Consider the following 13078-nt stretch of genomic DNA (forward strand, 5'->3'; position numbering starts at 1 on the left):
ATGCAGAACTTTATGACAACTGATTTTGCTTGTTTCTTTCTCATCTGTTTGCAGTAAGTGTGCCACTGGATGTCCACTTCCAACTTCAGAACCTTTGTCATACTGCCACCCAGTGGTGATTTGTTGCAATCAAATATGAAAGAGCTGAATTAATGACGCCTGTCTGGTCTAATTAATTCGGTCTTTTTTCTGGTAAAAGTTTCTGGTCATTTCAATTGAGTTATGTTACGATGACCAGCTTCTGTCTTAGTATTTATAATTTGGATGCCTTTTACCAGATTTTCTGACAGCATTGTCATTTCTCCCATGATACCAGTCTGTCTGTCTGTCTGTCTGTCTCTGTCTCTGTCTGTCTGTCTGTCTGTCTGTCTGTCTGTCTGTCTGTCTGTCTGTCTGTCTGTCTGTCTGTCTGTCTGTTTTTCTCTAAAGTCATAGAGACAGCGCTCCCACCATTGATGATGATACTACCATCTCCATCCTGTAGATGGAAGCAGTGTAAAGAAAACCCCTACTCCCGCTGCTGATCACCTCCCATCCCCATCAACTTAATGGTGCAGGAGCAAAGCCCTTTCCAGGCAGCCATTAATAACTTGAGAAAAGTCCTCTTTCTGCCTCATCCTCATGTCTCACTCGACATGGTTGGCCTCGTTTGAACTTTTGACCTGCCTGTAATTTGCAATGTAAGCTATCCAATTTACAACACCTTCACAACGGAGCATGCTAACGATTATTCACCACTGCAGTGCAGGCGTCAGAGAGAGAGAGAGAGAGAGAGAGAGAGAGAGAATGAGAGAGTGAGAGAGTGGTGGTGTGTACATGATGCTGAAGATGATATTAACACTAGAAAGATTACTACCTTAAAGTTAAGCCTGTGTCAAAACAAGGATACATATGTGCATGTAACACTTTTTGTAATAAAGACAATACTTTTATTCTTGCAATATTCTCCAACTTGAAAACTTAAAAAACAATACACACTACTGTGTTAAGAGCATTTGGCCGCATCTCCGCTACTGTACGTAGAGATATTGGTGCTGCAGGTATTGATATGACTGATAATAACGTTTAAAGCGTCGTGTCACTTCAATGAATCAACAAATATGAACTCTTGCCCTGCAGTTCCGTTCTCGCAAAAAAAAAAGAAAAAAAAAGAAGATGCATCACCCTCGACCATAAAACTGATCTGGTGGTTTGGGGATTTTTGAGCACTTCCATCACAACCCACAGCAGAATTAGCCCGCTCCAGTCAGTGGACAGCGAGCATTCGTCAGCAAACTCTGCAGTGAGATGCAACTCAATGGCAGTCAACGTTTCCCCTAATGGGAAACAATTACACACTCAGTGGCTTCTTCAGTGACTTCTGATGAGACTCATTCACTGAGGAAATGGCCACGTAATCATGTGTGTGTAATGCGCTAACGCTGCTTATTGCTCACTGAGTCAGGCTCGTGCAGAGCCAGTCAGAGCTTCAGTTGACTCTTTAGCCACCATATGAGTTTGATGGGAGGGAAAATGGGGAAGGAAATAGCACACACTCAGAGAAATCCCTCCATTGTCTAGGACTTCAATTTGTCCACAGAAACAGGTCTCCCACGAAGCCAAATGAGTCCTGTTGCTTCGTCTCTCTCAGGAGAGACACTTTGTGGATAGATTACACAGGGGATGAGGCCCTTTTTGTGATTCATACCCAGCTGGACTACTGCACTGATGTACATTCTCAAACATTACTCTTCTGAGGCATTCAGGTTGTTGTTTTTAGCTTTGGTGATAGATTATGTCATAAAAACTGGTTCAGCTGTCTTAAAACTAGGACTTACACTGATAGAAGTTATTGCTCTTAAGTTTGAGCCGATCCCTCAGTAATCCTTCAGTAATTTGAATGAAGATGTTGTGTCTACTCTAACTATTTAAAAAATGTGTTGACATAGCTCTACAGTTATCTCTCATCATATTTCTCATAGAAAAGATATTTCTCATAGAAAAATTTTAATTGTGCAAGAAATAATAGTGAGAGTGGAGTGATCTTAAAAGACATCGAAAATGTATATGGACACATGCATGATGGAATATCGTTGTATGACGATTTCATCGCTGAACCTTTACAACAAGTTTAATGACATGTAATCCTGAGGGCAATGAATGGCATCAATCTGAACGCTGATATGTTATCTATTATTAGCAGCAACAATTATTTTATGAGGTAATTCTTCGATGATGAACCAATTTAAAGATGAAAAGAGTTCCGGCTTCCTGATCCAGCCAAGATAATTCAGCCAAGATAATTCAGAATGGTTTGTCAAAATGTTCAACATTTCCTGGATCTGATCTCACACATATCGGGTTAGTTATGCATAAAAAGCTGATGCAAATAGTAAGCAACAGTGTCACTTTTCTTTTGATTCCAGCCAAAGCCAAGTTCCAAAGTGGTGGTCGAGAGTCGTGGTTTGTGATTCATCCACAGAAGCTGCTAAATTCTTCTGGTTATAATAAACCTCTCACTCACAAGATTTGTAATTTTATTAATGATGTTGCTCATTGGGGGCAAGTGAGGACGAGCATATACGATTAGCCAGTACATCAATCAAAGTAGAATTTTAACAAATTAGACGAAAATTACAAGTGGGAATGGATACAAAATTCATGATATGTATTGCATGCAGTGATATTGATATTGATGTAGCATTCCCCCACTGTGTAAAAAGACCGATACTCTGAGGTGTTGTGATAGTCTTTTAGCTCTTTGGTTAACTTCCTAAGACTACTTGGGCATTATCTATTCAACAAATCACTTTATTTTATATTTATAGAAAAAGAAACATTAATCTTCTTTCTTCCTTTTATATTTATTCATTTGTTTCGTAAGATAGGAGCACACTGAGGCATGAAAAAAGAGCTGTGGTGCTATCTGCCATCACAGGGTCTTTTGTATCGATGCATATGACTTAAGTCTTTGCTCAAAAAGAAGGACTTTAGAACCGTGTGTTGGCTTCCGCGTATCTCACTCATCTGTATTCACACGCAGAGGCCGACTGACGTCAGCAATCAATGTTCCGCGGCTTTTAACTACACATGCGTACATACTTGTCATTCTCCACAGCCGTGTGATATACCTCAAATTTCTTTCTTTTTTTTGGGCAACTATACAACATTTCGACTGGTGTTTGAGTCACATTAAACATGACAGTAGCATAAGAAGTCTGAAAAAGGGTTTAACACAAACTCTAAGTTGGCAGTGACTAACTAGCAAAACATCAGCACAAGACACGTATTTCAATCTTCAAACTTCCAGCCATCTCTGCAACATGTGGCTGGGACAGTTTGTCATACTGAAGGTTTATCTAAGTGTGGGGGAGAAGTGCTATCCTGCAGGGAGAGATTGCCTTTACTTGCACGGCACCAACAGAGCAAAACAATGTGCCGCATGATAAAGAATTGCTTCATAACTCTCACATTGTGTGTCTGGCATCATTATGAGGCACAATAGCCTCTGGAGGGCCCCGGCTTTTATTGGCGTGCCTTTTGCAGCAGCAAAGTCTCATCCATTAAACAAATCAGGGGGTTATGTATTAGATTAGCTGTACAGCAGGCACCAGGGAACGTCTAGCAGAACACATGAAACCTCGTCTCATTCCGTCTCATAATCCCCTGGAATAAATTACCTAATTGACAGCATTAGGGTGATGCTGTCGGAAGGTGCCTCTTAAAGCATAATGCATAATGAAAATACACAACACTGCTAAATTGCATTTTTTGTATTAAAAATGATAAACGGCAGCCATTTGGGGCACACTTAGAGTGAAGCCTCCCCACAAAGCATGCTGCCAGATCTAATTTTTCAATATTTCTTAATAAATTTGTGGTGTCAGTGATATTAAAAGCCCATTTCTGCTGAGGAATATTTAATAAAGCTTCTGTGTGATAGGAAGCCAATGTCACACAGAGAGTCAGGAAACTAGTTGGTGGCAGCTTGGATCGCCCACCCCCCACTGTGTCACTCGGCTGGTTCTATGACCTATAAGGTGAGAAATTGACTGCCCCCCACTGGTGAAGGGTCAATACTGCAGCGGAGGTTCAAGAAGTGCCCCTCACAGTTCAGTGCACTATTCATTCTGCAACCAAGCTGAAAGCAACACAGCCTTTTGACTTTCTTCAAAGTGAAAACTGTCTGCATGCCATTTTCTTAAAGTGTTAGGAACACTTTGCTCAGGGAGGTTCAGTTTACTGTTCCAGGATCAGTGTGTGTGTGTGTGTGTGTGTGTGTGTGCGTGTGTGCGTGTGTTTGTTGGCGAGTGGTATGCCTCCCTATTGGAAGCAAATAAAGCCTTGAATGATTTCTGGGGTGTGACCTACCTATAGCTAAAAGAAGGATGTTTATGGACTTGAGTAGATTGTTTCTCAGGCATGTACTTTGATGTAATGGAAAATCCAAAAAAAAGTAAATTGCCTCCTCCAGACATAATAAATTATAATATAACAACCACTTTCAGGAGAGCATAAACATCATACTTGTGACCCTTGAAATACCCTATTATGATATAACTTGCTTGTAATGGTACCTGTTATGGTGCTATATCAAATATAATATCATACTCACTTACCCAAGTAAATAAAGTGTAATGATAAAGATGGTAAATTAATTAATCTGATAAATGGATTTATTATATAAAGTGTATGTGTGTGTGTACGTGTTTGATTGATTTTGTGTGTGTGTGTGTGCTGAGGGGACTTCGGGTGGGGGCACAGTAAGAGTGCAGGATTTCTGTCCAGATGTGTGGGCATATTGTAACCCCGGGAGGTGTTCACCCTTCTCTTTAAGTGTGAAAGTGGGCAGCAGCTGGTTCTCAAAACAATAACCTTTAGTCACTTTGTTTCCTATATGTTCTCATAATCTTAGTTATGTTTATGTCACCGCAAAGTCACTGATTTCAAACTATTACAAATAGCTCAGTGAGCACAATAACATCACTATCTAAACGTTATATTTTACTTTTATTTGTGCCATTTACACTGAGCCTCCCCTGGGGAAATGATTACCCTGTATATGGAGAGATATCGCTGTCAGCAGTAATGCACTCTGATAACTGAGGAGAATGGATATGTTTGTTTAAGATTAATCCATAAAAGAGTAGATATGATAACGTTTCATTCACTATAGACCTGATAATAATAAAATATTCTAACATTGGCATCACTCTCCCTACTCTCCCACAGTACAGTGCTGACAGTTCAGTTCAGTATTAAAACAACACCACCTCCAATATGAGAGTCTATCTTATCAAATATGGATACCGTCTTCATAAGCGCACGGGAAAGCCACCTTTAAGTGATATGCAGCTCTGTTTCACCCATTACACCTATCAATCCTTCTCGCTGTATTCGGTGTGACAGGTGCAGCGGACCCGACGCACAAACTCATGGGGGTTTTGGGGCATCTGGTGTCAACCAATGGCAGCGCTTGAGGAGTTGTGGCAGGCGGGGCTTCGGGTGACTGTCGTGCACCTGTGCCAATCACAGAGCCGGTGGGCGGGGTTCCGGGGCTCGGAGGTGTGTCTGAAGAATACGAGTCTACAGCTGCATACTGTATCTAAGTCGCTGAGTAATGGCACGAGTAGTGCTTTACACTGTTTAGACAAGCTTTCCAGTGCGCGGAGGAAACTTAACATTCGACTCCTTCTCCTTCCACGTCAGCCACTAATTCGGCCTGCAGGCACCGAGCGGCGAGGCGGAAGACTGTCGGACAGATTGTAAACTTAGTCAAGAGCGACGAAAGTCCCCAAAGTCAGCGGCCGAAGCGGCTTTAAACGCAAACGATTCATCCTTTTCTGACCAAAAGGATACGCTGCTGGACATGTGAATGTAAAGGAGATACTTGCCAAGCACAACCATGAAACCAGCGACTGCCCCGTGTTGCTTCGGCTTTCTCCTGACTTGCCTCTTGTTCGGATCGAGCTCTTCACAATCAGGTGAGTGTCGGACGCCATCCGTGCGCAGGCTCCGTGTGTCCGTGGAGCTGCTTCTCTGCGCGCAGAGCGCAGCGGCACAGTGACACTTTCCCCCTTTTGACTGTTGTTGTTTTAATGCACACAACGTGGTTTCCCCCCACATCTCCTCCATTTAAACTATCAGTCAGCATCACGGTGTTAAGAAACGTCTGAAATGGGCTGACGTGCGGGGCACATGCTGGATGGAGCACAGGTGCTGCTTGGAGCAGATGGCAGCTTCAAGCGGGACATTTCTGTTGTGTTGAGCTGAATGAAGCGATGCCAGGGACTTGCTTGTCTTGTCTTCTCCGTGCACAGAGCCGCACTGTTGAATTTGAGAGGGAACGGAGAGCATGTATTGTCCATCGCACGTGTCCTTTAGACACTGTGAAGTGACAGCCTCGCTTTACAACAGGCTACTGTGCTCTTGTCTTCCCTCCTGTGGCTAAACAGGCTGTCTAATGCTCGACTGTGCATAAAAAGTTCCCTCTTTCCTAGAATATCCATAAACAACAATGATAGTATCGGGATACGAACATGTAACTCCTGTTTTCTTCTCCTTTATTTGGAGTATCGGTGAGTCTGGCAGTCAATTTGATCAACTACTTTAAATTGAATGTCCTGCAGGGACTGGCTCTGAAATGATCTATTGTGGTGTTGTCGTACTGATCCCCTCTCACCTGAGCAAAGGGTGTTAACAGTAGTGGATATTTACCCATATGCATTCAGTAAACGGGATCAAAGCTAAGCGGATTACCATGAAATTATTATTATTATTATTATTATTATTATTATTATTATTATTATTATTATGCCCCATTTTAAAGTGAGTCCCTTCGGGGATTCTGTGGACCACAGCGCACGGGACGCTCACACTGAGAGCGGCAGTACGGTGTGTACAGTGCAGCGGCGCTCTTTACGCACAGGGGAGCGTGTGTCTGTGTGTGTGTGTGTGTGTGTGTGTGTGTGTGTGTGTGTGTGTGTGTGTGTGAGAGAGAGAGAGAAAGAAAAAGAGCGATAAAGAGATCGAAGGGCTTGTAAAAAGCATGTCCATAATTCACACACGTTTGCTTCCTTCATCCATTCTTTCGTTCTTTTTCTGGTTGCATCGATGGTCTTTACACCCAGTGTAAGCCCACTGTGTGTGGAACTATGCAGAATGTCTGTTTGCTGAAAAAGTAACAATTAGCCGTAAACAACGTATCCACACGCATAACAATTATTCCCAATAAGAGTGTAATATGTCAAAATAGTCTTAAAGTTGTTGTTAATTAAATTGTTCAAGCAAGTGTTGAAGATCTGCAATGGATTTGAAATCATGCCACCTATTCGATCTCGCATTAATTTTTTTCTTCTTCTTTTGCACCTATTTTTATACTGTTTAAACATCTTACAACGAGTGAAACTGTGTTCCAATATATTTATGAACATTAGCACATTGTTTGACTTGAAAAGCCTGAATGAAACATGTGATGTTATTACCGGTGAAATCATAAGGCACGGACCCACATCTATAACATACGATCCGCTTCCATATGAGTATGGTTGAATGAAACGGTGACATTTAGGCACAGCACATTTCTCTCTGTAATAACGGCTCTGTTCCATAAAGAGAGCATCATTATGGGCCATGCACTAGATCGTTTACGTCGGACACACATTCTACGGAGCAAATGGCGGTTTATTCACGAAACAATTTTGTTTAAGATTTGACGGTCATTTCATGCAGTGTAGAAAAATATATATCAGTCATTTGAATAAGTTTCGATTAGTCAAATATGTTGTTTTGCAGGGCGTGTACAAACACGTATTATATAGTAGGGGATGGTATAAAAACAGATTGTAGTCCATCAAAACAAATGGACAATCAAACGATTCCCTTTAGAAATATCCTGTGTTTCAATAACTTCCCAGAAGAATTTCTCGGAATCTGGAGAATCCAGCACGGGGATCTCAGTGGCATGTTGCCGCAGGCTGATGGCATCCCGGTGGAGCTCTAAACTCTTGTAAAAAGTCTTTTTGGAACTTAAAGGAACACAAAAAAGAGTCAGAGACAAAGCGGATTTTACACATTAGCGTCGTCAACGCGGATTCAATTATGCATGTGAGTAGGAAAGGGAGAGGAAGCCAAAGTAATGACGTGTGTGTGTGTGCGCGTCTGTGTGTGTGTGCACGAGCGCGCGCGCGAACGAGTAGCTGTCTGCCTGTGTTGGATTCGCTTTTGTGTGCCCGTACAGGGATTTTTATGAAGCATGCAACTTAAAAATAGAGAACGCTTACTTATTGCTTTTTCATATGGTGTATTGGCAGGCTAGAGAACTCTCTCAAGGAGTCATTAAAACATAACACTCCATTCCTGTTTGGTCACCTTTCAGCAACTGTGAAAACCAGGGGCCGTTCTAGACCAACACAAGTTCTTATTATTTATGTATTTCTATATCTGAGGAGCTTTCACTTCCTGTAACTTTCCCAGGAGAATGTTGTAATCCCTATAGAACAATCCCTTAAAATAGGAGTTCAGGTGTTCACATGTCTGCAGTATGTGAGGGCTCCAGAGTCCCTGCACCGCTCCTCGTGTGACTGCAGCAATACACTGGAGCTGGAGGATAGAGGTAGGGAATGCATACAGCTGCCGATTCTGAACCATATGGCCACATTCCAAAACTCTATTTGTGTTTATGAATATTCATAGGTTTTGTGCACAGGAGCACAGGCAAGTCATCTGTTCCGAATGCAACTGTGTGTGTGTGGAGTGGGTTTTCAATTAGCATGTATAAACATCCTTAAATGACCTTGTTTTACAGCTCTCAGCAGTTTTCGTCGAGTGAAAAAGTTGTTTGATTGTTCAGGATTCCACTCAAAATATGGAGTCACTGCCTTTTAAAACGTCATTGTTGAACGATAGTTTGATGGCCATACTCTTTACTGCATCCTTGATTTCATACAGGCCCCACTGTTTATTGGACTGAAATTGAGAGTGCAGTTCCGCTGTGAAGCACGTCAAAATGTTTACAAGGGGTCGAGTGAGGCACACAGACGTGCCTCATATAAGGAGGATTTTTTTCTTCTCCTTTGCACTTTTTGTACTTCTCAAACACTACTCTTTTTTTGGATGTATTTCTCTTTCTACTAGTGTGAAGGATATAGGGGAAGAATGGTGTCATATTTAGCGGCCCACACGGCTCCGCTTTTCCACAAAGCCCTCTTGCAGTCATATCTTTGCCTGCTGTCGCCTGATAAAGGAGCTTTGACCCTCCACCGCCACCAGGCTTTTTTATTAGAAGAATGGCAGTCTTTGATTAGGTGGTGATCCACTTCCATTTGTTGGATAAAGGAATGTGAACCTTTGTGCTTTTATCTCCTCTGTGTCTGCCGGGGTGAGAGATGAGGACCAACTTAAGGCTATTGATCCACTTTATGGAGAAATCTGTGAAACGAATGCAATCTGACACCAAATCGCCCGGGTTTGCTTTCATAAATTGCCAAGAAGGGTTTTCAGATGTAGATAATCACATCATTGTTTCCTCTTTTCTGGTGAATTTCTGTTGATCTTTCCTTTCAGTGAGTGACGGTGATAACAACTAAAATACATATACCAATGCCCGTACCTTGCCATGAGTTACTGACAGACAAAAGAAGAAGAAACAATTGCCTCAAGATATTTGCTGCTGAAAAGAAATTCTAACCATTTTTATTGCGTTTTCCTCTCCTTGGGATTTCACCCTGTAGCCAGATAAAGAATAAAAAAAAGATTCTGTTTGTGTAATCTAGACTGTAGTTTCATTGTGAGAAGAATGGAAGCCATTACGTTTCCTATAAATCTCTACACTTCTCAACAAACAAACCGCTGGCATCAACATGTGTAGCCCCCACAATGCGGCCCGAGAATCCATCATGAAAAATCACTTTAATATCCCAACTGGGACTGAGAGTGTTGTACAGTGGTGACCCTCAAAAGTGATTCTTTGACCTTAAAGTCCATAATGGGGTTTTCGTGGTTTTTTAATCTGCTATGATATTACTGTAATGTTCTTTAATTATCTCCACAGGGACTTATGTCTTTTATATGTGGATCAAATTCTACTAAAATGTATTGTATTCCCACAATCCCCTTTGTTTAGGATGACAAAAGGGATTGTATCATTATTTGTGTTCAATCTGAAGACACAGCAAACATTGTTTTTCAGTTTTGACTCGTTGATGGGCTCATAAGTCCGACTGTCTGCAGCTAGCAGAAATGATTGGATCATATCCTGTGTGACCTTTAGAAGCGCTGCACCCTCATTCATCACCTGCAGATATAAATGCACCATACATGTGCATGTGTGTGGCCATGCATCATCTATCGGCTCAGCTAATGTCCCTTTTGTGAAGGATGTCGTAATTGGATTGAAGCATCACGCATGTCTGTACATGCGTGATTTTGGCCAGCTGTTTATCATGTGTGTATTTAAAATGCAAATTCTATGTTTGAAGCATGCTTTACAAGCAATTAGTTTACTGCAGAATGAATAGGGTCTGTTCAAAATGGAATGCTTTATGCGGTTTTTCGCTGCCTCTATGTTTCGCTGCTTTTCATGGTTTCTCTTTTTGCTTTCTGTAAATTGAGCGAGCTTTGAGTTTCTGTGTGCGAGAGAGAATGAAAGGGAAAGGACCAAGAGAGAGACACGCAAATAGAAATACTCATAGCCTCTGTGCAACACAGGCCCTGAGTGCTGAATACACAGCAACCAAAGGCCTTCGTTAAAAAGGTAGTGCAAAAAAAACATATACACAAGCAATATCTTTGACAATATACCCGCAGCTATAGTTTAGACAGATTGGGGACTTTCAGTAGCGGGGAAATCAATTCGGCAGGCAAATGTGCATTTAGGGCCACCAAGAAGAGCTTGCAGCATGAAATAACAATACAACCCTCAGGGTTTCTGCTAGCATTCAGCCTTTTGAGTGCTGGAGTGGGATCGACACAAACAACAGTCCAAGAAAAGAGGCTAAACGAAGTGGTTTCATCTACAGTGCAGACAACTGTTCGTCAGCCAGCGCTGCTGCAAGGCTAAAATCTATCGGGCAAAATAAATGATTTTGTTCAAAAAGGAAAGTCTGTTGTTTTTGAAATCGTAAAAAAACACAAAATGTTGACTCAAACAGCAAGCAAGTAAAAGAAATGACTAAAAGCTAACCCTATCTCAGTTTCGCACAACTTTACTTTGAAAGATATGGAAACTGCAATACGAATAGAGAAACAGTTGTTGCAACAATTTAATATACCGTATATATGTATATATACCGGGTATATATATATATATATATTAAAATGTGGTTTAGGAAAAGGCGATTTGGGTTAAAATAACCATGGAAGTGGCATTACTTGAGCATGGAAGTTATTTGACGAATACATCAAAGTTAACTTCTCACTACACACAAGCTACTGGCTAAAAGACCGCTTTTTAGTTTGAACCTTCTACCTTCCCTCCCTGTGTGTTTTTGAGCTCTTTATACTTTATAACGTGGATTAAATTCAAGTTAAATTCGTGGGATATCCATACGATACAGCGTATTCATTTTCGTAGGTATAGCTACGGACACTGAAGTAAAAAGTGCCTCACACATCGGTGAACACACTCTTTACACACTTACCCACACACACATGTGGCCTTCACCCAGGGCCATCAGTCTAAGGTATAAGACAAATGTGCGAGGTTCAGGCCCTTTAAACCCTCTATCTACCCCTATTTTGCAAGACAATGTAGATGTCGGGAGTCTGAACGCATCATGTGTGTCTGTCAGTTTGTGTGACTTCTGATCCCCTTTGTTGTTGCTGCTCCTGTTCTCACAATAAGCCCGCCTGTCCTCCGCATCCTTCTGAAGGGCTGCAGAAGCCTGTCAGCCACCGACCCCTTTGACAACCATATTTTGAGGGCTTCAAAATGTAGTGACAAAGGGTCTGGAAAAAACATGCGCATATACTGTATGTGCGTTGATGTGTGCGGCGACGGTGTCTGTCAGTGTTTGTTTGCACGGCTGCAAGGTTGGAGGGTGACTGACAGACTAACCGAGCTCCAGAGACTCTCCCTCCCTGCTCCAGTGTCTGCTTGTTCCTCTTCCTCCACCCACCCGCTGTCTTCATCCGTGGCTTTGTAAGCCTCCACATAATGTGGTAGCATTATAATGACAATGGAAATTATGGCTAATCTTTGTTAAGATACACTCATTACCGCCGCGCTTCAGAAAAGGAGTCCAACGATAAGAGTTGGTCTGCCATGTTTTTTTTCTCTCTCTCTCTCTGAAGCGACAGCACTGACATATTGGAGTGATGTGTTTTATTCTCACTTTTTTTTTGTTTGAACATTTTCTATTCCTGCCTCAAAGTTAATAATGGTGGCAAACATATGAAAGGATGATAATAGGCTGACAACTTGGCCATGAAAGACTAGCTCCACCTTCAAACAAGCTTTTCATGCAGTTCTGGATGTGGGTGTTAAAGGGCTGATTTCTCTCGACTCTCGCTCTCTGTCTCTTTCCTCTTTTAGTAATCCCATTATAAAATATTCATAGCTAATCTGCATTTACAATGTAATTACAGACAGGCTTTGAGTGATATCGGATATGGCCGGCGGAACACACGCTTCACGCAAAATCTTTGATTTGTGTGCCTGAATAAATACAAAACAGGCTTGGGGGTTAAGGTTCAACGTACATTTTTTCATGAATTCAAACACAAACATTTAAAAACAAGTCAGTCTGTACAGTTGTAGTAAGAGTTGCCATTTTGTTTCATGGCAAGAACTGACAATGTAATGTTACAATCTAGTGTACACCTTTCCTTGGGACCTTGCATTGGAATGCAGTTACTCGGTTACTCGGTTACAAGCCTGTTCGAGGTGGGAATGTTGTGCCATTACTAGGGTTGCAAAGTGGCGGAAAGTTTCCGGTAAATTTCCGAAAGTTTCCGGAAAGTTTCCACGGAAATTTTGCCTCGGGAATTTTGGGAATTTTGAAGAAAAAAAAGTTTCTTTGCAAAAGCATATGCATAAATGTAGTTGAGAACAAGACTATGCACGCCTAGCTCAGCTGGACCCTGAATACAGCTGGTTGGG

The 13078-nt window shown here is 41.7% G+C and overlaps 1 protein-coding gene across 1 annotated transcript in view; it reads left to right on the forward strand.

Moving 5' to 3' along the window:
* The first annotated feature begins 5608 nt into the window (after positions 1–5608).
* Positions 5609–13078, forward strand: part of LOC117750877 (receptor tyrosine-protein kinase erbB-4-like) — a 268118-nt gene continuing 260648 nt past the window's right edge. Inside the window, exon 1 of the mRNA XM_034562299.1 lies at positions 5609–5963. Within this exon, the coding sequence (XP_034418190.1) occupies positions 5885–5963 (79 nt within the window). The 5' untranslated portion in view covers positions 5609–5884. The remainder of the gene's footprint in view (positions 5964–13078) is intronic.

The sequence above is a fragment of the Cyclopterus lumpus genome, chromosome 21 (genome assembly GCF_009769545.1).
Source record: "Cyclopterus lumpus isolate fCycLum1 chromosome 21, fCycLum1.pri, whole genome shotgun sequence".
NCBI classification, from domain to species: domain Eukaryota; kingdom Metazoa; phylum Chordata; class Actinopteri; order Perciformes; family Cyclopteridae; genus Cyclopterus; species Cyclopterus lumpus.